The sequence below is a fragment of the Falco biarmicus genome, chromosome 13 (assembly GCF_023638135.1).
Source record: "Falco biarmicus isolate bFalBia1 chromosome 13, bFalBia1.pri, whole genome shotgun sequence".
In the NCBI taxonomy this organism is placed as follows: Eukaryota; Metazoa; Chordata; class Aves; order Falconiformes; family Falconidae; genus Falco; species Falco biarmicus.
The window spans coordinates 1,727,293-1,749,217 of NC_079300.1; the positions used below are offsets into that span (position 1 = coordinate 1,727,293).

Genomic DNA, 21,925 nt, shown 5'->3' on the forward strand with positions numbered 1-21,925 from the left:
AAGAACTGCATCCTCCGCCCGGAAATACTCCACAGCACGTTGCTGCTGTGGCTAAAGGAATGGGATGGTGTTGCTCAGAGGCAGCGTGGGGTATTTTAATGTGATGGAGAAAAGTGCTGCTTCTCCCCGTCAGTTCCTCAGCTCTGCAGAGCTATTTGTTTCTACTCCTGTTACCGCTCTTTCAATAGACAGGCCTCCCACAGAGACGAGATCTGCAACCTCTCAAGCCTTGCACAGATGGAAAGCACGGCTTTGAAAAAAACTGTGCTTTTTTTGAGGGGGGAGGGTGTGTTGTTGGGTTTTTTTAAACAGCTAAGCCCTGGATGGTAAAGAAAACAGCATTAATAAACAATTACAGAAGCTGATTCTCACAAAATCATTTGTCACTGCAATTGCAAACCCTGCACCACTCGGCTACCCTCTGTGAGACTAGTGTCCATTACAGCATCAATCCCATACATGAAGCTGCTTCCTCTGTATTCTGGCCAAGAACTGTAGTAAGGGCACATCACCAAAACTTCTTGTCTTGTGCAACAAACACAAAAAGAGACCAGAGGCCTGAATCCAAAGATTTGGATATCCCACTCCATACTTCCTTCCAAAACCATTTCATTTAGGCTACCTCACTACCACCAATACAGGGAACTTTAAAAATTTAGTTCAGACCAAAGGGAAGCTTCGTTGACATAAGTGATAAAGCAGCTGTATTGCCAACTTTTAAAAATCCTTCTTAAGCCACAACCTAATGGAAAGGACACAGCAATTGCTGTAGTTTAGAAAAGTCTCTAGGGCTTTTCTGAACTTCATCAAGGGTAAAAAGAGGCAAGACTGTGAGGGAGCAAAGGTGGTTCACATTCACCCACACCTCACCTCTGCTTGCTAGAAATGTAGCATGTGGCTTCCTCAGATTTTTCTCTCAGTTTTACAGTGGATTTTTGTGATAAATCCTTCTATGACTCATTTACAAAGTGAAGGTAAGAAGTCTTGGTGGAAAAAAACAATCATAACTGCACAGTTATGACCAGTTTGGGAAAGCTTTTTCTATTTGCCAGGTATAGGAACAGGAACACCTATAACCCCTCAAAGAAGTGTATTATTGCTGAGACCGCATTTGTAGTTTGGCGTTAAAAGTCAACTTTTAGTTTTGCTTTGGAGGATGCTACAGCCGATCCCAAATCCCTGATCATCTGTATGACTTTTATGTCTAAGTACCACAGCAGCAGTTGGTCCAATTTATGCATCATGTATAATGCATAAAACCAGATGCCTCACTTTTCTTCCCCCCTCCCCCCAAACAGGAACAGATACCTGGTCTCCAGCTGCCGTTGAAGTCTGTCTCTGCCCAAATTGCTGCTTCCCCTGCCTCCCATGTTAGTCTCCAACGCTGAGATCTGCACAGCAGGTACTTCATGGCTAGATGCTCACTGTGCACTACCATCTATTCTTACGCAAGGAAAAGCTGCTTTTTTTTAGGATCTCAGGATTCACAATTTTGCTCTGAAGTCAGCAGCAAAAACAATGACATAGCAACTAATTGTCAGACAAGCAGTGCTCAGCTATTAAGATTTTTTTTGTACCACACTCTTCTCCTTAGTATTTCCTCGGCAAGGAGTCACACAGAAAGAAAGAAAATCTGTAAACCACTTCACTTTAAATAAATAATGGGATTGCAGGAGGTTAAACAAAGGTCAAGTGCTTGGCATATAAAACATGTAACAACGAACGTAAGAAATTCAATCTTTGCTCTGAAAATATTTACAAAATTAATAATACACTGATATACTTAACAAATGGTTCAAAAATAAAACAAGAATTTAAGTTCTTAGCACAGTATGGTCTAACTTCTCAAATTCCATGCTAAAGTTTTATTTTCATAGAATTTTAGATATTTATAGAGCCATCAGAAAAAAAATAGGTTTTTTCCTCTTCAAGTGGATGTTGTCTTCTAAAATTCTGGATTACTGACATATTTACATTCCTTGATACACCAAGTGGTATCTTTTTTCCCCAAGAAACTTCAGTTGTTATGACCTTATTGGCTTTTTAGGATCAGCTGTAACAAATTACCTTTTATATTGGTAACAATACAACCCATTATTCAAGATGAAACATTTTCAAAACACAAATTATACACAAAAGTAGTGTAAGGATAGAATTCAAACAAAATGCTCCTGTGTAAACACTTACCACAAGCTTTGTAAAGGTCTGAAATAGAGGTTTTGAACCAATGTGGGCTACATTGTAATGACAAGTAACAGAGAAGCATTTACGGCCCTACACTGTGGAATGACACTCCGCACCTCTTAGAAACCTGACTATCGACTGCCTTCACTGTGGGGTTAACACAGATGTGTAGGTATTTAATAGGTGGAAAACTGGACAACTAATTTAAGATGTTATGGTTGGAAAAGTTCACCTTCAGAACATTTGGATTTGTGGCCTATGTAACCACTAAATTTCAATCCCATCTGGGTTATAATAACGCATTAAGGAACTATGAGGTTTCTGTTCAAGACAGGGACCCTTCAACATTATAGCACTGTTTTTTTTACCATAAACTTTACATAAAGCACATTAACACAGGTAACTGGCATTCCTCCACACAAGTCTCCCTTTTAAACTTTAAATGAACCTTCTTAACCAGCTCACAAATTGTTTCAATGTCTGTACAAATTTATTGCTGCTTATACGTTCTTTAATTCTTTCAGAGTAGCTTTCTTCTTTCCATATTCCTTTATTTTTCTTCAAGGCCTTTAACTCTGCTCGAAGGAGTCTTTTATGAAGTTCCCAGTACAGGCGGGAATCATGCTGCAGTCCCTCAATACGTGCTGTTTTGCCAAGCCCTTGCTTCAGTATCTCTTCATTTAAGCACATGCTGAGAAATCGACCCTATAAAAAGGCATAATAAATGTGGTATTCCCTTCACCTTTAAAACAGTTTTACTTATTTTTTCACATCAGCTCCCTCTGAGATACAAGCTTTACCTATGGCTAAATCTACGCTCTGGCAGAAAGTGTTAAAAGTTAAAGAGGAATCCATCTGACTGTTAAAACCTAATACTAATGCAAGACATTTGTGACAACATTCAATAGACTAAATGTGAGGCTAATCAGAACTACACAATATAGCCTATCTGGCAGAGAAATACACTCATGTCATGATCAGTATGCAAAAACACTGGTCTTGAAATCAGATTTACAAACAACATTTAAAATTCAAATCAAGGCAGATAAATTACAAGTAATAATATTCCTTACATATACTGAGATCACTGAATTGCCTAACTACAGTGGAACTCAGAACTGCAGATAAAAGCCATTTTTTGTTATTATATTTACCTTATTTACTAAAACAAGGCACTCAAGCGCCAAGTTCTCCCTTCCCAGAAGCTGGAACCATATCACTTGTTTGGGTTTTAACTCTTGCTGTAACCAGGCCATGCCACTTGGAGCCAACTCCACTCCAGCAAGTCTTACCAGCAGAAGACCTTTGGATTGCCCTGATTAGAGAGAAAACTTTGTTACTACTTGCAGCAAAGGAAATGTCATGCTTTGCCAGCTCCTGGGCTGTTGGTAATGAATTTATTCCCATGGGCCTAAAAAAAAAAATAAAATCCATTTTAGTTCCCCAAAGCATTGCTTATTTGCAAACAGAATTTGGTCTCATCTCTCCTCCAGTAAAAAAAAAATAATTCAAGATTGTGGAAGTGGTTTAAGCTAGTTGGTTTTATTTTGCATACAAATAGAAAGAACTGCTTTCATTGTCAGTTACTATCATTTTATCTAAAGGGTTAGAAAAACCAAGAAGCATTAGTGCCTGCAGATATTTGCCAAGCAAGTGTGTGGCTCTCAGACTTGATGGAGAGCTTTTGCGAAGTCACAGAAAAACTATCAGTAAAGATGGGTTTGTATATGTAGCTGTCAGTTCAACATCTCTAAATAAAAGCGTAACCCCAAAAGTCTTTTTGCCAGGAATGAGATGAACTATGCAAGCAAATGAACCGTATGTGTGCTAGCTTTTACTGCCAGAAAAATACCACAATAATGATGCTCATTAATACAAACATTGTACTGGTGAGTTCATTTTACAGGTCTCCTTCCAGTCTTTTTATTCCCCAGTCTCCCACCTGTAAAGAGCCAGAACTGTACCTCAGCCCTTCCTCCCAAGCCTGCCACCACCCTGTTCTCTGCGTGGCTGCACTGAGGAGGACGATGTTTCATTTCTACCCTTGCTCTTCACATTGCTTTACTTACATTTTCTCTGTATCCACGTAATGAAAGGAATGCTAATGGGAATATGTTCAACTTCCAGGCCTTTCTCAGTTATGTGATGTATTTTTCCTCGCAATTTCACATTCTTTTCTACAAACTCCACAGGTATATCCAAAGCACTTGTAAACTTTGTTGTCTATTGATGGAAAGAAGAACAAGCCAGTTTTAAAAAACTTCTTCTTAAAATAGTTTGGCAAATTACAGCTCTATTATTAGACAGCACGGACAAGTATAAATAAATATTTTAAATAGTAATCAGTTGCAGAAGCCATTACATGCCAGCCTTTCACGATCTTCCATTTTACAGGACTTGCAATGTTAGGGGTGGGCATGAAAGCAAGGTTTAGAGAGAGAAGAGAAACTGATATTTTTTCAGCAATGAATATTGAAGTTCACATGATTCACCACAGAAAGAGTGTTACAGAAGTGGCCTGAATAGTGCTAGAATAAGGGCAAAAGGAAGCCAAGATGTGTTTAAAGACACTAGCAAAGAAGAGACACGCTGAAAACAAAGGCGGAGCAGGGAGGACAGAATCAACACAGCCTTTGGTAAGGGAGTAAAAGAGGAGAGAGACAAAAGCAGGTGTACACCTTTGAAAACATCACAAGAAGATTGAATTCAATACTATTGCCGTTGGTTAGTGGGAGGGTTCAAAGGGGCCGGTTACAACTAAGCAAAGGCTTGGCCATCAGCACCGGAGCACAGCAGCCGCTGGCTCAGGGGGTGCAGGGGCACGACAGGCACCAGCGCTGCCTGACACCCGCTACTGGAGACACAAACGCCCAGAGGTCTCACCTTACGAAGCTTTTTGTAGAACACTGACCTACTTCTACACAGCTCTGAAAAGCTCCCATCTGCTTACCTGACATCACCCATCAACTGCAGTGCCACGCCAGCCCTCAGGGGAAACAAAAAACCGAAACCACAACTATACTCAAAGATCTTTCTGCTGTGCGTTATTTATTCAGTAAATCTTGCCATTTTCAGTCTGTAAGGACTCCCACTAGGAATACAGCAAGTGAGAAGCTTGCAGGCAGGAAGGCCGAAGGTTTTTACAAACTGAAGTTGTTCAAGTCTGATCTCATTTGCACGGGAAGCTCCAACAGGTTAGCTCATTCACAAACCCTCGCCTTAAAACAAAACCAAACCCCAAAACAACAAAAAGCCCCCAACAAACAAACAAACCAACCCAACCCAACAACAAAAAAACAACTAAAAAGAGCAACAACAAATAAAGACTGCTGGTTAACATCTGTGGTTCAGGCTTTCTGGTAAGATTTTAAAGTAAAAACTCGATGCAGATGCTCTCTCCCAGCAGAGCGCAGCTGGAGCTGTGCGGGGGGATGGTGGCGGTAACGACAGCCCCTCCAGCAGCGGGAAGCAGGTGGCAGGGCCGACCCGGGGCTGTGGAGCGACCCCGGAGCCCGCGGTGACACCGGAGCCGCCCCGCGGCGGGGCAAGGCTCAGGGTTCTGCTAACCCCCCCCCCAAACGCCGCGGTGCCCCGGGCGGCCCGGGGACAGGGCGGGGGGGCCCGGCCCTGCTGCGGCTTCACCGCCACTGGCGGCGCCTCGGCCCGCACGGCGGGAGGGCCCGGGGCCCGTACCGGTACGAAGCAGCTTCTAAGTTAAGAAACGAGAACGGGGCCGAGGAAGATGCCTCAGCCCGGCCGCGAAGCCCCGCTGGGGCCAGCTGCCCCCCCCGGCGCCGCCGCACTCACCAGCCGGACGCTGCGGGCCAGCACCAGCACCCCGGCCACCGCCATCCCGGCGCTCAGGCTCTGCGGGCAGAGGAAAGCGGGGCTCAGCGGGGCTCAGCCGCGCCGCATCCCCCCCCATTCCCCGTCCCCGCCGCCCCGTTACCCGCAGGAGGCTGAGGTGCCCGTCCGCCCACTCGGAGAGGCGGCCCAGGCCTTCGGCCACCCCGCTCCGCCGCTCCGCCATGGCCGCCGGGGGCGGGGCGCGGGGATTGGGGGCGGGGCAAGGGGCGGGTCCCCCCGCTGCCCCCTGCCCTGAGCGGCGGCGGCGCAGCCCGACCTGCCCGCGCAGCGCGGCCGCTGGCGCCCCGTGAGGAGGAAACCACCGTCCCGGCACGTTCCGGCCGCCCCATCCCGGTCTCCAACGGAAGGTGTAAGGAATCAGCCGCCAGCGATGTCAAACCGCGTTTGTGCTTACACAAGCCGTCCAGCTCAACCCCACGCTGGGTTTCTAACGAACAGGCCGTACAGGAGACGGTATCGGTAACGGTCACAACTCGGGATTTCTGGAAAAAGCACAGGCCGAGTTGGGAATCGGTAACCCAAGCTGGCAAAAGCCATGCGTGAATCAAAACTTTTTATCAAAAGTTCAGACAATTCTTAAATTACCACCTATGGGATAAGTTGGACAAGCAAATAGCACCCCTGTACCTTTTCTCAAAGACAGCAGCATAGTTGTTAGTTTTACTTTATTTACTAAATGCAAACATTTTAATAAATATAGAAATAGTATAAACCCTTGTTTTTAGCAAAAGCGTCACTTGTAGCTAAATGACAATTTAGAAAACATACTGCCAACTGCTACAACTTGTATGTTGGGTAAGATGCTAAAAAATAAATAGCATTGCCTCACAGACAGCGGGGGGTTCAAGAGTCAGACAATATTGCTGCCTGCAAACCCGGAGCTGCTCTGTCCCCTGTGGCGGGGAGAAGCTCTGATTTCTCACTCCACCAGTGACACAGCTCTCCTCGCTGCCCTGCTACTGGATCAAACAGCACCCAAACACCCTCTGCCATCAGCCTGTTCAGAACAGCGCTCATCACCACCTGTAACCACACTGCCAGTGCCCAGAGGACACAAACAAGACAGCTTCACAGAAAACAAAGAACTGTTGGTAATCGGCACTGGCAGATACTTCAGTGTCCATAACAAAGACAAAACATAGGGTTGATACTGTAAAAAAACAAGAACCGTCAGATGTTGCAATGGTGCGCTGATAGTTCACAGGACGCAGGACCAGCAGGTTTTATCGTCAGCCATTTCCACGCGGGGCCACAGCAGTGGGTGCAAAATCCTGCTTTACACGCCTTGTCAGACTTTACACTTTGCTTTATACGCACTCTCTCTGGGCACTGGAATTGCAGGGTTGAATTTTGGAGCACCAGTATTTGCCTCTTAAGGAAGTCTTGGGAAACAATAACAAATTACACTCATGAGCGCAGACGATGATGGCTTTCCTGCACGGAAACTACAAGGCTGTGTCTAACGGGTGCCAAAGGGGAGAGCCATTCCCTACCTCTCCTCCCCATCCTGCTGCACCCTCTCCCCTGGGACCTGTCTCACTTCACAATGATCCTGCTAAGAAATTTAAACCAGGACAAACCCTTTACCTACAAAACCCCAATTTCTGCCATTTCCCTTTTGCTGCAGACAAAACGCATCTGACCCCCCTGGGCCCGCTCAGGCCACGCAGGACCACAAAAACCTCCCCAGGACCCAGTGTCACCCACCTTCTGCAGTTCCATTTTAATAAGAGGTTCTCAAGGAAGAAGTTGGGTTGCTTCTTTCTTCTTGCCTTTTTTGAAAAGTTTTATTTAATATTTTATGTTCAATATCTTAAAGACTATGGTAGTTCTAGTCTTTAAAAAAATAAAAAACCTCACTTTAAAAGAGGGTTGGGAAAAAACAAGTAGTGAGACCAGTAACCAAGAAAAGTTACTGGTTCTTTTCAGCAGCTTGCTAAGCCACTGGTACTGCAGTAGTATTTCTGACTTGTGTTACAAAACAGCAACACAGATTAAAGGAAACCTCATCCATCCATTATTTCTCCAGTTTGAAACAGGAGGCAGTTGTTTAATTTAGGTCACATTTCACATATATTACTACTGATTTAGAGTTTATGTTTAATTTTTATGTTGTCAAGATCATCCAATATACTGACAAGCAATCCTCAACCTGTCTTTATTAATAACAAGTTTCACTGGCATCTTCAGAAATGGTGAAAAAAATTGCAAAGTAAAAGCCAACTCTAAAACACCTACAAATTAACTCACCGTATTCTGCACCTGAAAAGTTTTTCCTCAAAGTCAGAAAACTTAAACATAAACATCTCTAGGTGTAGCCAAGATGGGATTAAAGTAAGTGGCTCATTATTCCAGTAAAAACACAGAACTGAAGTGCCTTGTACAGAGTTAATCCCATGGAGATATCTGGCTAGGACTGAAAGATGCACCCCCCTTCAACTACAAATCTCGCATATATTCTTATATATTCTTTTTGTGCTCATGCAGAGGTGAAATTGGAAGATTTTTATTTTGGGAAGTAAAAACAATGTGACCTTATTTAGCTTGACTGGTTGTGCTGTACTTGAGGCGAACTGTGAGAATATGCTGTTGCTGGACAGCAGGCCGCAGCAGGGGAGAGGTACAGCTCAGGGTCTGGCTTTCCCCAACTGCTAAGGGTGTCACTGAGGAAGGAGAGGGGAAGAGACCGAGGAACAGGCTTCAGTGCCCAGGGAAGCACTTGGTCACACTGTCCTCTTCCAGTCACCTTCTTAATCCTCTCTTCATGTAGACATTTCACACACACCCATATGACCCCTTCAGTCAGTCAAAGTTGGTACAGGTTTACCTTTTTCCCTGAAACATACAGTAACAAAGATCCACAATGCCCTCTGGAGCTTGGAACACCAAGTTCAGGATGCAGTACTTCAAATATTGACAAGGCAAGAAACACAGAATGGAAAAGAAAATCACGTACCTTTCAAAGAGAATTTTAATAGACTTCTTTTTTAATAATGATGTACCATATACACCCAACAATGTCCAAGTGCCCTCTCTCTAGGCATACAATGCGCTTGCTGTACGTCACTAAGGCACTCAGGAGGGAAGTAATTTTTGATAAATGCCAAGGGAATGTTTCCACTACACAGCATCAGTAATAAATGTCTATAGCAGCTCTACCACAGGATTTCGCTTGTTTGATTTATGTGGCAGCAAGTAGTATGCTGACTCACTGGGAATTTGGCAAGTTTGTCATCACCAAATCACTTTCAAAGGCACTGATCATCTTTTCTTACCCCTAGGTGGGAACAGTCACCTTTTCTTGCACTGACTTTGAAAACAAATGCTCACGTTACAGTTACATAGAGGAACCAACACTATCAATTCATTCCCTCAAAATAAAAACCGCCCTCCGAAGGCCTGCATGCCTTTGGAAGCCTGTTTTTTGTCTGCTAGCTGCTGCACTACCCAGTTTGCATCTTCAGGACTCAAGGCTTAGAGTATTGTGCGTTACTGAAGTCCTACCTGACAGCATTTTTTTCGACAAGCAAGTACCTTGAATGGAAATCAAAATGCTTTGAAACAGCAGAAATAAATTAAATGTGATTTGTTTATAAAAATATTTTCTTATAAATCTTTAAAGCTTATAAAAGCCAGAAAATACATTTAAAAGAATTTCTGAAACATTTCATCCTTTGAGGTGTGGTTACAGTTCAGAAAGTGAGAAGAAACAAAGCCCACAGACATTTCACATTTCTCTTCCCACAAGGAATTCTGTAGCACAACATGTTTAATCTACAAGTCAAAATGCCTTTGACATCCTTCCCCGGGTCAATTCCCCATGTCAGATCATTTCTGTTTGAAAATAAAGGGTTGGAACTTAGCCGACAACGCTGCTGTGTAGACAGACATGGCACAATGAGCTTTTCCATAGTCACTATATGGAAATTCAGACATTGGTTATACCAGCAGCCATGACTCTGAAGCTAGAGCTCGGGGATATGTATGTAGTACATAGGTGCCATTTTTTAATCAATTACTTTCCCAACTTAACATTTTCATATTGGGAGTGCAAGTGGTATCACATACAAACATACCACCGCCTCAGCCACCCATTTTCTCAGTGATGTGGCATTTAAAAATACCTATATTCCTGTTTATTGATTATGGGATATGTCTTTGTAATAAAACTAAAATGACCTTGCTAGTCCGTCCAATATTTAAACTGCATCAGTTGGTCCTCTTGCACTTCCACGAAGACTGTCCTTCATCCTGCAGCTTTTTAAATTTTGGCCCAAGTAGGAACCACCAGCCAAATCCCAGAATGACACAGATGACCGATTCCACATAGTAACCATCCAAGGTAGTAACACAAGAACCACCAGCTTTTGTGCAGAGCTGAAACAGAGAAGCAGAAGTCAATGCATCAACTATTCTCTGGGAGAGAGACACACAGACCTTTTAGAAAGCAGGGATTAGATACCCACTGTTTTTTACTTGCTTTTGGTTATGATTAAATATATTTTACTCTTCCTTGTTTCTTATGGAGTTAGTAAGAGAGGCTTTTGAGCTTACAGTCAGTGTGAGAAGTAACAGAAATGTTATAAAACATATGGGAAATGGAGCACTGGCCCAAGGGGCTAACTCTAAAAAGGGAAACTGTCCAGCTGTCTCATGCGGGCCTGAAGGTGCAATTGCTGTTCTTCATACCATGAAAAAAAGATATTTATTTTTTCTCTAGCCATCCAAACTGCTTCTAAAGAAGTTACCCTCTTGCATCTCACCACACTGAATCTACAAATGGGCAGTACAAAATGCTGCATATGTTTGGGAAAAACGTGCTCGGGATGTTTTTTAATCGCAGAACTGGAAGACAAAATCTCCAGCATTTAAAGGGTAAGAGCATAGCACTCTATAATTTCTGCTATTGTTCCGCTATCAATACTGCTATAATCCCAAGATAAATCAATCCTCTGAGTTGAGGTTCTGCCAGCATTTTCATTATTCTGAGACGTGTCAAGATCAGATCAGGAATAAGAAAGGAAAGGTACTGGAACATTACCAGCTGGGAGGATGTGAGAAAAAGAGGAGCGAGGTGAAGGAGGAAGGACTTAGGCTCGGTAGAGGCCCAGGCACAGGGAACCTAATTAGTGGCAATGCAATGAGAGGCAGGCTGAAAAAGCACACACTGCAAAAGTGGTTTCCCCTCTGCAACTAGTAACAACTGCAACTCCAGTTCAAACAACTCATATTTGACTCCTAAAACACTTTGTTTATTTAGACAGTCTCCACATCCTAAAGAGTCCTGGCATTCATGAATGAAATAAATCTCAGTCATGAGTATGGAAAAAAAGTCCCAACAAAAAAACCCCCAAAACATTTCCACCCTTCCAAAGAGTCACATTAAAGTTTCTAATTCGCTCATGAGCAGCTGAATTTGGAACCTTGCTTTCCAGGCAGCTTTGCGTACTGCCGTTTGATCTGTGTGCAACAGCACAGCATGTTCTTTGTTCCCTTTCACAGGGCTCCCCAGAACTGGGAAGGCAGCCAGTCACACTGCTCAGTTTCATATGGAAAGTGAAGATCAATGACAGAGAGAGAAGCAGCATCACAGGAGAAAGTATCAAGGTATCCAGATAGAAAGCCTCCAAAAATGCAGAAGGAACAGAAACCTACCACAAAAATTAAAGGACTTGGGGGACAGACACACTGCCAAGAACAGCATGCCTAACTACACAACTCTGAACTCAGCAAGGTTAACTCTCAAAAATGCACCTACAGCCTCCTTACACAGCAGAGAATGTGGCACCAGTCTACTGCTTCTACCATCAGCTTTTCACCCCAGCCCAGAAACAAATGGACAACTACACTGCAACTGCAAATCTGTGGTAAGATGTTAGTTAGTAAGAGTGTACAGATAAAACCAGAGTGAATTTTGTCAGACAGGAAAATCAGCTCAATTGGTGGGAATTTTCAAGCACAAGCTATGCACTATGAAGGTTTTCAAAGGTGAAAAAATACTAAAAGAAGCAATTTCATCAAGAAATATTTGAACAGAGACCTTCACAGCCTCCGACACTTACTTCTGCAGCAACCGTAGTTCCACAGGTCTGTTCCTGGGCCCCTGCACACTCTTTCACCGTGAGCGGGTCCACAAGCCAGAGCGCAACGGTGGCAGGCCAGTTCCCTCCCAGATTTGACACAGTATTTAGGAGCGTCATGTAGGTCCCTCCAATCAGTGGATCACTGACTTTGGCGTTGAAAGCCATTATTGCAACATACATGCTATACAGCGTAATCTACAGAAGAGGTAAGAAAACCCACAGCGCTGTAAGGCCTCCGCAGTTACAGACAATGACAGCTAAAACCCCCACCATAAAAACTGTTCTAAGAGATCACTTGAAGTTAGCAACCTTGACTACAAAATAACCTCAAGAGCTTTTTAAATGGCTTAAAAAGAGATAAATTACTTCTGCAGTCTGCCTCTCTGCTAATTCCAAGAAGTAGCCTTGCCACTTATCTCAAGTCATGCTGAAATGGACCTAGCCTCACACACACAGGAATGACTCAAGTAATCAAACTGAAGTATAAGGCCAGCTAAAATAGCATATAAAAATAACACTTTTGCTTTTAGAAATACACTCTTAAGGCTCTGCATACATTTTCGATCTGATCCAAAGCCCAGTCTGTATCAGGCATTTGTTTTCCAGGCCTTTGGATCAGATCCGTTATGAAGCTCCTCCAAAAACATTCAATAAAGTATGTTTTCTAGGGCCAGGATCACATAACTTTATGGATCTGCACAATACGCATGATCATCATCATGCCTATGAAACTCAGTCGAATGCTGGCATTTCTCCCAACTCCACCACACTTTTGATCTTTTCTGTTTGTGGACAAAAACACATCTGGGAAACAAAAGATCTGGTCAACTAAAACTAACACCACTGAAGATGTCCAATGGAGCACATGGAAGAGGGCAAAATAATATTGGCAAGAGTATCAAAAGCAAATATAGCCATACAGCACAGGTCAGACTTAGAGGAATTCCAGTGTAACTAAAAAGCAGAAAATGGCATTTATAGTCCTCTAGTTGATCGATATGGAATACCCCTCCCCTTCCCACACAAGTGCACGTTACCTGATGTAAAGCATAGCTCAACAGTACTACAACATAGTAGTAGACAGGAAATCCTCCTTCATGTTTTACTTTAGGAGTCCACCATACCAAAAAAGCAAATTCCAGACCAAGCAGTAATCTGGAGGAATAAGATAATTCATAATTCAAGTAATTCCTCCCATGTGTTTCCTTGATACAAAGCAACTGTTGAACATTTATACATATAGACTACATAAAAATAGTTTATCTCTAAATAAGTACAACTATTTCTATCTTAGAATTAGGTATTAAATATCTGACAAGCACTCAAATTGTAAACATTTTACACCTAAACAATTCTGTCTTCCATATAAACACAATTCACTGCCAGATCTACAGTAGTTTTCTCCCCTGCCCCTTCACACAGAAATTTACTTTAGAAAGCAACGCAAAAGATATCCACCTACATTCAGCTGGAGCAAGATCTACTGTTTTTTATTTGGAGAAAACATACATAGTTGCCTAAGAACATGTTAAAGTAATGAGTGTTACAGACATGTTACACGATTTACTGAGTAACAGCATTACATAATTTGCTGGATTCATTGTTTTCGTATTCTATAAGCAAACTCCTGTACAAAACAATTAACACAGAAATGAAATGTCTCCTTGCCTGCATCAGCCTACCTTAGCTTCTTTTACTTCCAGTTACCTCAGTAAAACATACATCCAGCAGATGCACCAAATGACTTGTCCATGTGTTCTGCCACTCTCACACTGGGAAGCACACAGAATTTTACAGAGAGTCCCAGATCTAGTCAGCACGATTCACGAATAAGGAACTATTGACACTGAATAAGAGCAGGGCAGTACTGCTCTAATGCTGTTGTATACGTGCCTTGAAAACACCTCCTGTTCTGCTTTCTCGCCCGTGACACTGCATGAATCATCTTCAGGGCACAAGACACAGTGTTCAATTTAAGATGAAAATTATGACGTACTTCCTTGTATCTGGAAGTTATGGTTACACAAGAAATCCAATACTCATCTGAATACATAAATTACTACGTTTCTGTAAAATTAGATTTGTTTTTACCTGAACGGCATAGCTTTGTAAAATGTGTTGAGTGGCTGGGGGCCTGCTGTGTACTTGCTGATAATCAGAGGCAGTATTATCTGTAAAGGAACCATTGGAACTGCTAGCAGAGCTAAGTGCTCTTTCGGGACTCCCTCTTCCACCAATTTGAGTCCTGTTACAGCATCTGCTGCTGAAAATCCAACCTGCAATGTTAGACAAAATAAACTGAGTGAGAGTTTGGCTAGAAATTCAGTTTACTCAGTATTAAGTAAGCTGAGAAACTGATAGAGTACAAGTCGCTCCTGTCTCTGATTTGATTTCCAAATAAGTTTTGAGACACATTCTACACTTGCACACTCTTACTGTCTTCAGTGCCAAAACTATACCAAGAGCATCAAACATAGCAATCACATTCACGTCCATGCTGTAACTGCTGTTGGTACCCACAACGGCCAGCAAGAAGCCATGAAAACCCAGTTTGTACAGAGTTGCAGATTCTAGGAATAATATACAGGTTCAAAGAAATGTTTTCTGTCCTTTTAACTGCAGACTACAAAAGCAGCCTAATTATTTAAAAATGTCTTAAAACAATACTAGATTGTACTCAAGCTTCTCTTTAATGCTTGGGTAAACACAAAAGCTCAAACAAATGTTTTCTCTTGTACAACCCTGGTTAGCATGATGACATAAAACATTCTGTTTCAAATTTCATTTGAAAATTCCAAACTCTGATGACAAGAACTAGGAAAGCTAAGAACTGTTGCATCACAGGGACTCTGTAACCTTTCAGACTCCAGCGTCATCAGCATCTAACAACTGATGTATATATTTACTTACCTTTGCTGTGAGAATCAAGAGACAGAAAGTAAGAACTGCTGGCATCTTGATTATTGAGAATAGCAGCCTGTATGTATCAGTGATGCCTTTTGTTTCTTCTTTTATTGGTATTAGTTCCTTATTTTCCTTTTTCAAAAGGGCAACCAGTGTAGTAGTAATTAAAAAGACAGCTCCCCAGAAAAACAGGAAATCTGGAGGGGAAAAATAAAATAAAATAAAAAGTTTTTTCTAGCAGCAGTCATCAACACTAAATTAACAAGTCACTGAGTATCTAAAATGCAGTTATTTTGCAAAAATATCAACATAATAATAAAAAAAAATGAATAAAACCATTACTCACTGATCCTCCTAAAAACAAGGAACAAAAGCAAACCACATACACAGCTACACACAGTGACTGACGCAGCTCTTCCCTGCCCCTCACTCTGTAATGACATGTTTGCTTGAGATCTGAGACAGAACAGCAGCAGCAAACCGGGTCACTTCCTTGGTGTTCTCAGTATTACTACCACAGCAAGCACATTGGAAGAGAAACAGAAATACAAATTTTGAAGGATTACAAATACAACCTCTAAAAGCTAATAAAGGAGGAAAAACCATTTAATAGTTAAAAGATGGGGAAAACTTCAGAGGAAGTCATTCACAACTCTCCAGCTGATTTACCATGTTGCTACATAACTATTCTGTCCCTCAGCTCTATACTGCCCCTATAATATCTATCCACCATCAGAAGGAAACAAAGATTTACGCTTGTGAGTGTAAAGATGTTCTGATGAAAGTTCTTACACAGTTGTAAAGTCAGATATGTCTGTTTTAAGTTGATATTACACTTGCCAACTTTATGGTGCTCTATTTTAAGCAATATAATATTTCCTAAATTATGTGTTTGAAGGCAGCAATAGTAAAAATCAACCCATATTTTACGGCAAGTACTTTTCGAGTTAGTGAATGGATTAATCTAAGATAATCCTATCTTCTACCTTTATGAAAGGGGCAAGAAAGGACTCAGCAACATGCAAAGGCTAAAACAGAAGCAGCCTTTTATTTTCCTGGTCACAACCAACTGCAGAAGCCTCACGGTGACTTGAAAGTAAGCTGCAAGGGCTGGTGAAAGGGCAAAGACAGTGCAAAGGTTTAGTCAATTATTAGCTGCTGCTTACGCACAGGAAGAGAGCAAGCCCAAGAAGCATGGAAGAAAACACAGAAAGACTACTTTACCTAAAGCCTACTGTTCTCAGTTTAAAAAAAAAATTAAAAAAAAAAGCCATTTCAAACCATTTGCTGCTGCTTCCACAGCAGCTACTTCTCCCTCTTCTAAAGTAAGGAAGATCTCATAATCAATGCTGTCAGATTGCTCTCTCCCCTGCTAAAAAAAAGGTACCCTGAACATGTACTTTTAAGTAAAAGGTAAATTTTCAAAGTCAAGATAATCACAGCTACTGTCTACAAAAGACATACAGGAGTGGTACTCTAATAATAACACTAAGCACTATCACTGCAGCGCAAGGACGGGAATAGAAATAGCTTTCAACATCATCGCATGAATACTCTTGATCAGGTCAGCTCTGTCAGCTGCAGTACAGCAGTGCAATGGCTGGATTAGCAACAAAGCAAAACAAAAAATAATAAAAGCCATATATAATATTCCAGATTTAAAAAAAAAATGGTTTTGTGGTTGTAGGCTGTTTGCACAAAAATAAAGTATACTTCCTTTCAAACAAAGCCCACTAACAGGCTACAAGCAAAACAACTTTGAAATGATAGTTTACACAAGGAATTTCTAGCACAAAATTCCTGGTGCCACCACTGCTGCCTCCCCCCATCCCTATTTTGTCTCTGCTTCTATCCCGTTACTAACAAAACTACTGTGTTGGGGCAAAGCAAGTTTTTTTTAATTAGATCAGGGATGGACCAGGTTGGCAAATAACCATCCACAAAGCATGCATGGGGGTACACGCGTTTTGTCACAACAGCTTTAAGTAATTCTACAGCTACACATATCCCAGGAAAAAGGGCGCTCCACAGTCACTGGCCCAGGTAAATTTGAACTGCCTTGAAGGGGCACCTTCTTCCTGTGCTCGCACTTTACCTCTCTTCCTTCATGCCGAAGAGGCATTCCTGTGATTGCTTGGGAAACTGGACAGGAATCAAAAAACCCAGCCAGTAAGATTCACCCCCTGTCCCTCCCTTATAATAATAATAAAAAAAAATAAAAAAACCGTCATTTGAGCAGCCAAGTGCTAAACTCATATACATGCTAGCACAAACAATAAGTCAAATGAAATTTATTTCTCATTCTCTCCTCTAGAAATGACCCTGAAACAACATAACACAGCATTTGTTTTGCTGAATGGTTTTACATTTGTTCATATTATTTCCCAAAGTTAATGAGAATGGCTAATGCTGTTGCTTCTCAGCCACTTAGAGCTGACTCGGGATCACGAAGCATTGACTTGTTCCTTCCCTAGCACTGGCACTCAGCCTATGACAGACGTGTTCAGAAAGCAAACTGACAGAAAACTATTCACCTTTTCAAAGTGTTCTGCTGCTGTAACTGCCCGAACCGGCTCAACATGAGCCCCGTTACAACCAGCGCTAGGACTGGAGAATCACTCTCCTCGTGTCAGTGAGCTGGTTTACAGTCCGCCAGCTCTACAGCTGCTTCAGGAGAAATGTGGACACAGCAATTTGTGGCACACAGTCACATGAACAAGGGAACAGACATTTCTTGCAACCAGTTTCACCACCCCCCAAAAAAAACTCCAATATCTCCTGCAACTATAGTGTCAGTTATTTGCTTTTCTTACTCTGCCCAGGTTAGTACTCCAGGACAAGTTAAAACAGGTTGCGTTGGTTTTGGGACATATTTTTTTTTTCAGGGACAGCACCCTTGTAATAGTAAGGAACCCATTTATACAAACAATACAAAGAAAAATAAAAAAACAAAAAAAAAAACCTGGACAATGGAGGTAAGTATAGACAAACCAAGCTCTCTTAATTACACTAGTCATTTGCAAGTTGCATCAGCAGTAAAAGACGTCAGTGTGCCACTGCAGCAAGAGGGGAGAGACACACCAGCACTGACGATCTACACAGTAAGGGAAAACAAAAGAAAACAATAAACAAGGGTTACTTCGAGGACCACTCTGTACTGTCTAACATATAGACCTGACACAGGGTTATCAACAGGAAGGAAAGAGGAAGACTAGTAAGCAATTGTGATAGCTGCATAAGTACAGCAGTCTTGGCAACCGATATTCTGGTTTAACAACATTGGCATAGGACAGAAAGTGAAAACTAGCCTTTAAACAACAACTCAACTCAGTTTTGGCATACCTTTTCTCGTAGATGATATAGGCAGAACAATCTATGTAAGAGAGGGAAAAGAAACTAAACCCATGAGAATTCAGTCTTTATTGCCAGCCATGGTCACCTTGACACTGCAGCCAGAAGTGGTGCCATTTTTCCTGTCCTCCCATAAGCTGAGCTGGCTAAGCTCAGCCTTGCAACCAAAACGTGCATTTTAAGCCTCTTCTAGATAATAAGCCTAACATCAACCACCGCATATAAACTTTCTGGAAAAAAACCACACCAAACCACCCACCACCAAAATCAAACCTAACAACCCCAAAATCACCAACCACCACATTAATACAGTAACAGATACGGTTGGATGACCGGACTGCATTTAATTCATTAAAGAGAAAACCAAATCCCCCTTCATTTACTAAAATAAGGCCTTCCTTCAGAAACAGGCAAAGTGGTCCACCTGAAGATTTGTCACCTCCGCTTCAGTGAACAATACCACCTTGGAAAAGTAAACTTTTTTCAATTTCCCCTTTCCTTCCTCCCAAAAGGAGATGTTCTTAAAAAGCCTTCTTAAAAAGAGGCAAAGCTTTGTTTGTTTGGGTATTTTTTTAACAACAACCTATTTCATGGTCATTAAACTGGAGGGAGGTGAGGGGAAATTCTCTCTAAAGTGCTTAGATCAGCCAATATAATGACAATGCAGGTTTCCCACACTCTCAAGCCCAGAGAAGCCTGAAGTTCAGTGCATGTAGCAGCAGACTCCGCCAGCCTCCAGGAAGGCTGTGCTTTCTCACAGGCAGGGAACAAACCAGACCTGCTCAGTTCACAGCGCCAAACCACCGCTTGCTCTTGAATGGAGCTTTGGTCCAGGCTCAGGGAAGAAGAATCCCCATCCCAGCATCAGCGCGCACAGGCCGGCGGTACCCAGGCAGTACCTGAGAGGGTAACAATCCCTTGGGGCTGGGGCTGGAACCGCAGGTACTTGTTGCAGAAGGAGGCCGACTCGAGGGCCAGGAAAAGGACGTTGCCCAAGAAGTAGCCGGCCGTCTGGCCCACGGAGTTGCAGGTGGAAGCGTAGCCCACATTCTCCCTGGACAACATGGTCAGGGCCCAGCCGTCCACCGCAATGTCCTGCGTTGCCGCCAAGAACTCAAAGAGGAAGAAAGTCACAGTGAGAGCCACCACGTCGGGGCCCCGGCCCTCCCCATCGCCCAGCAGCAGGTCCACCTGGGTGGACATGTAGATCATGAAGACCCCCAGGACGTACTGCGTGGGCACCAGCCAGGACTTGCGGCGGCCAAAGCCCCGCAGGTAGACGGCGTCTACCAGGGGGGCCCAGAGCAGCTTGAGGCTGAAGGGCCAGAAGACGAAGCTGAAGAAGGCCTGGTCGGTGTAGCTGGCACTCCTGCTCTGCAGGATGAGGGGGACGCTGCCCGCCAGGCCCAGCGGGATGCCCTGCAGCACGTACAGCACCAGCAGCAGCAGAATGCTGCCCAGCTCTGCCCGACAGTCCCGCGCCCCCCGGGAGCCCGCCTCGGGCGGCGGCAGCAGCGCCTCGGTCTCGCCGCCCGGCAGCCCGTCCCCGCAGAGCGCCAGGGCGGGCGGCACTTCACCCCTCAGGTCCAGGCAGTGGTGCTGGCTCCCGGCCCGGCGCTGCCGGCCGCCCTCCTTGGCCGCGATGGCAGGCGACATGTCTCCGGCGGCGGCCCAGGGCCGTGCGGCGCGAGGCGGGAGCGGACCCCGCCACCGAGGAGAGGCCGCACACCGCCCCGGCCGCCGCCCGCCACCCCGCCCCTTCCGGGCACGCGGGCGCCGGCGGCAGGCGTGGCTGCCACTCATTGGCCCGCCGCGCAGTGACGTCAGGTGGCCGCTCCTCCCCGCTGTCGCTCAGCCCTGACTGGCCGGCCCCGCCTCCCAGGCGGCTCTGCCCCTGGGCTGTTGCGCGGGCGGCGGCGCGGTGCGGGGCGCGGAGGTGGCAGCTGCCGGGCCTCCCTGAGGCGCCGCGGCGCCCGGTACGGGGCTGTAGGCAGCGCGTGTGAGGGCCCGGGCGCAGCCCCCGCCGCGGGCTGGCAGCAGTTAAGTGCACAGTAAATAGTAGGTGAAAAATAAGAAGTAAGTTGCATTTTTTTGCTCTTTTTTATTTCCGTCGGTAGAGGAAAGCTCTTCGGCTCTCCCGTGCTCGCAGAAATAAATCTTTTCGGGGGGTGTCAGTCTTTTACCCTTATTTATAGTTACAGCCTGATTAGACCCTCAGAAACACGGTTTGTGTGTCTCCTGCTGTTTGCAGGACTTGATGTGTTCTGCCAGCGCTCAGTTTTTAAAAGTCCTTGAAAGACTTTAATATGGATAAAGGCGTAATACGATTAAAACACTAGGAACAAACATTGCACAATTACTGTCCTTGGGACAGCATTGCTTGGAATCCGGCAGTGGAACCAGGCCCCAGCTTGTAGTTTCACAAATAACTTCAATGCCTGTAGTGAGGCTTTCTTCGCTCCCCTCTCTCGAAGCGCGAGGGCTAGCGTTCAGAGAAAGGGCGTTAAAACGGCTCTGGGGAGAGTCCCACTGGTGCGGGCACCTTGCTCAGGGTCTTTCAAGAAATTCCTCCAGAGATGCGCTTTACACCACGCGGTGGACGCACAGAGGCGCCTATGGGAAAGCCGCGGCCGCTGCCTCCGCCCGTGCCCTTACGGAGCCGCGGGAGCGCGACGCCACGAAGTGCCCGTGCCGCGGGGGGCGGGCGGGCTCCCCTTCACCTCCGCCACCCGCACAGGGCCGGCCCGGCCCCCGCCGCGCCCCGCGCCCGATCCGCTGCACCGCCGGCCCCGCAGCCACCGCCGGCCCCGCAGCCACCGCCGGCCCCGCAGCCACCGCCGGCCCCGCAGCCACCGCCGGCCCCGCGCTCCGCCCCTTCCGCCGGAGCGGGGCCGGGCGGGCTCCTCCTCCCCGCGGCGGAGGCGCAGCCGGGCGGCATTAGCTCATCGCGGCGGCGGCTCCTCGCGGCCCTTTCTTCCCCCTGCCCGCCTCGGGGCCGCTGCCCGCCGGCCGGAGCGCCCCGGCAGCCCCCATGGCCCTCTGCAACGGAGACGCCAAGGTCAGTGCCGCCGCGCTCCCCCTCGCCGCGGGACGCTGCCCGCCGCCCGCCCGGGCCTGCCGGGCGCTTTGTGCCGCCGCTGCCCGGCCCGGCCGCCGCCTTGGCTGGCGGGCACATGGCGCGGCGGGACCGGCCGGCCCCGGGGCTGCGGGCGGCCCTGCGGCGCAGGCCGGGGCCGGTGCCTGCAGCACGGCAGCTGCCCGCGCCCCCCGCACCGCTCGGCCACGGCGGCCGTTCCGCTGGGTAGATAATTAATTCCGCAGCCTGGGCTTTGATAGGGGGTTGTGTTGTTGTGGAGGGTCGGCTCCGGGTGCGGCCGAGCCCGCCTGAGCCGGGGCCGTTCGGCGCCTTGGCCTACGGCAGCCCCAGGGCGAAACTCAGCCGGGGCCTGGGGGTCCGGGCAGCGGCCAGCCGCGCTGCTGGGGCGCCACGGCGCAGGGGCAGCGGCCGCTCCTTCGGCCGGCTCCAAACAAAAGTT

General features: G+C 45.5%; 3 protein-coding genes across 8 annotated transcripts in view; 1 reads left to right on the forward strand and 2 right to left on the reverse strand.

The window, feature by feature from the left end:
- Positions 1–1,632: 1,632 nt before the first annotated feature.
- C13H3orf33 (chromosome 13 C3orf33 homolog) lies at positions 1,633–6,239 on the reverse strand. Its single transcript, XM_056358967.1, has 5 exons — positions 6,134–6,239; positions 5,992–6,051; positions 4,254–4,407; positions 3,339–3,499; positions 1,633–2,889 (listed from the first exon to the last, which is right to left on the reverse strand). The coding sequence occupies exons 1-5, from the start codon at positions 6,212–6,214 to the stop codon at positions 2,623–2,625; spliced, it is 723 nt and encodes a 240-aa protein (XP_056214942.1). The 5' UTR covers positions 6,215–6,239; the 3' UTR covers positions 1,633–2,622.
- A 2,765-nt stretch (positions 6,240–9,004) lies between these two features.
- SLC33A1 (solute carrier family 33 member 1) lies at positions 9,005–20,152 on the reverse strand. 3 transcript variants are annotated; one of them, XM_056357968.1, is made up of 6 exons: positions 19,289–20,152; positions 15,045–15,235; positions 14,226–14,305; positions 13,172–13,289; positions 12,114–12,329; positions 9,005–10,428 (listed from the first exon to the last, which is right to left on the reverse strand). In XM_056357968.1, the coding sequence occupies exons 1-6, from the start codon at positions 20,043–20,045 to the stop codon at positions 10,261–10,263; spliced, it is 1,530 nt and encodes a 509-aa protein (XP_056213943.1). In that variant the 5' UTR covers positions 20,046–20,152; the 3' UTR covers positions 9,005–10,260. The 3 variants fall into 3 exon arrangements, with proteins under 3 accessions (XP_056213943.1, XP_056213942.1, XP_056213944.1); XM_056357967.1 differs by having other exon boundaries at positions 14,226–14,410; XM_056357969.1 differs by lacking the exons at positions 13,172–13,289; positions 15,045–15,235 and having other exon boundaries at positions 14,226–14,410.
- Positions 20,153–20,327: 175 nt separating this feature from the next.
- Positions 20,328–21,925, forward strand: part of GMPS (guanine monophosphate synthase) — a 29,960-nt gene continuing 28,362 nt past the window's right edge. For 2 of the 4 annotated variants that reach the window (XM_056357966.1, XM_056357964.1), the window contains exon 1: positions 20,447–20,465. Coding sequence is in view for 1 of the 4 variants with exons in the window: in XM_056357962.1 (XP_056213937.1) it covers positions 21,421–21,447 (27 nt within the window). In the remaining 3 variants the exon portion in view is untranslated. Of the gene's footprint in view, positions 20,466–21,290; positions 21,448–21,925 lie in introns of those variants that run through there. The other 2 variants (XM_056357965.1, XM_056357962.1) reach the window with 2 other exon arrangements.

Excerpts from the sequence above, each read along its gene's own strand:
- SLC33A1 (XM_056357967.1), bottom strand. The coding sequence starts at position 20,045 with ATGTCGCCTGCCATCGCGGCCAAGGAGGGCGGCCGGCAGCGCCGGGCC. Across the intron at positions 15,236-19,288 it reads AGGGATTGTTACCCTCTCAG|ATTTCCTGTTTTTCTGGGGA; the intron begins GTACTGCCTGGG and ends TTTCCCCTCCAG. Across the intron at positions 12,330-13,171 it reads TGAGCTATGCTTTACATCAG|ATTACGCTGTATAGCATGTA; the intron begins GTAACGTGCACT and ends CCTCTTCTGTAG.
- C13H3orf33 (XM_056358967.1), bottom strand. The coding sequence starts at position 6,214 with ATGGCGGAGCGGCGGAGCGGGGTGGCCGAAGGCCTGGGCCGCCTCTCC. Across the intron at positions 6,052-6,133 it reads GGCACCTCAGCCTCCTGCGG|AGCCTGAGCGCCGGGATGGC; the intron begins GTAACGGGGCGG and ends CTCTGCCCGCAG. Across the intron at positions 3,500-4,253 it reads TACGTGGATACAGAGAAAAT|GGCAATCCAAAGGTCTTCTG; the intron begins GTAAGTAAAGCA and ends CTCTCTAATCAG.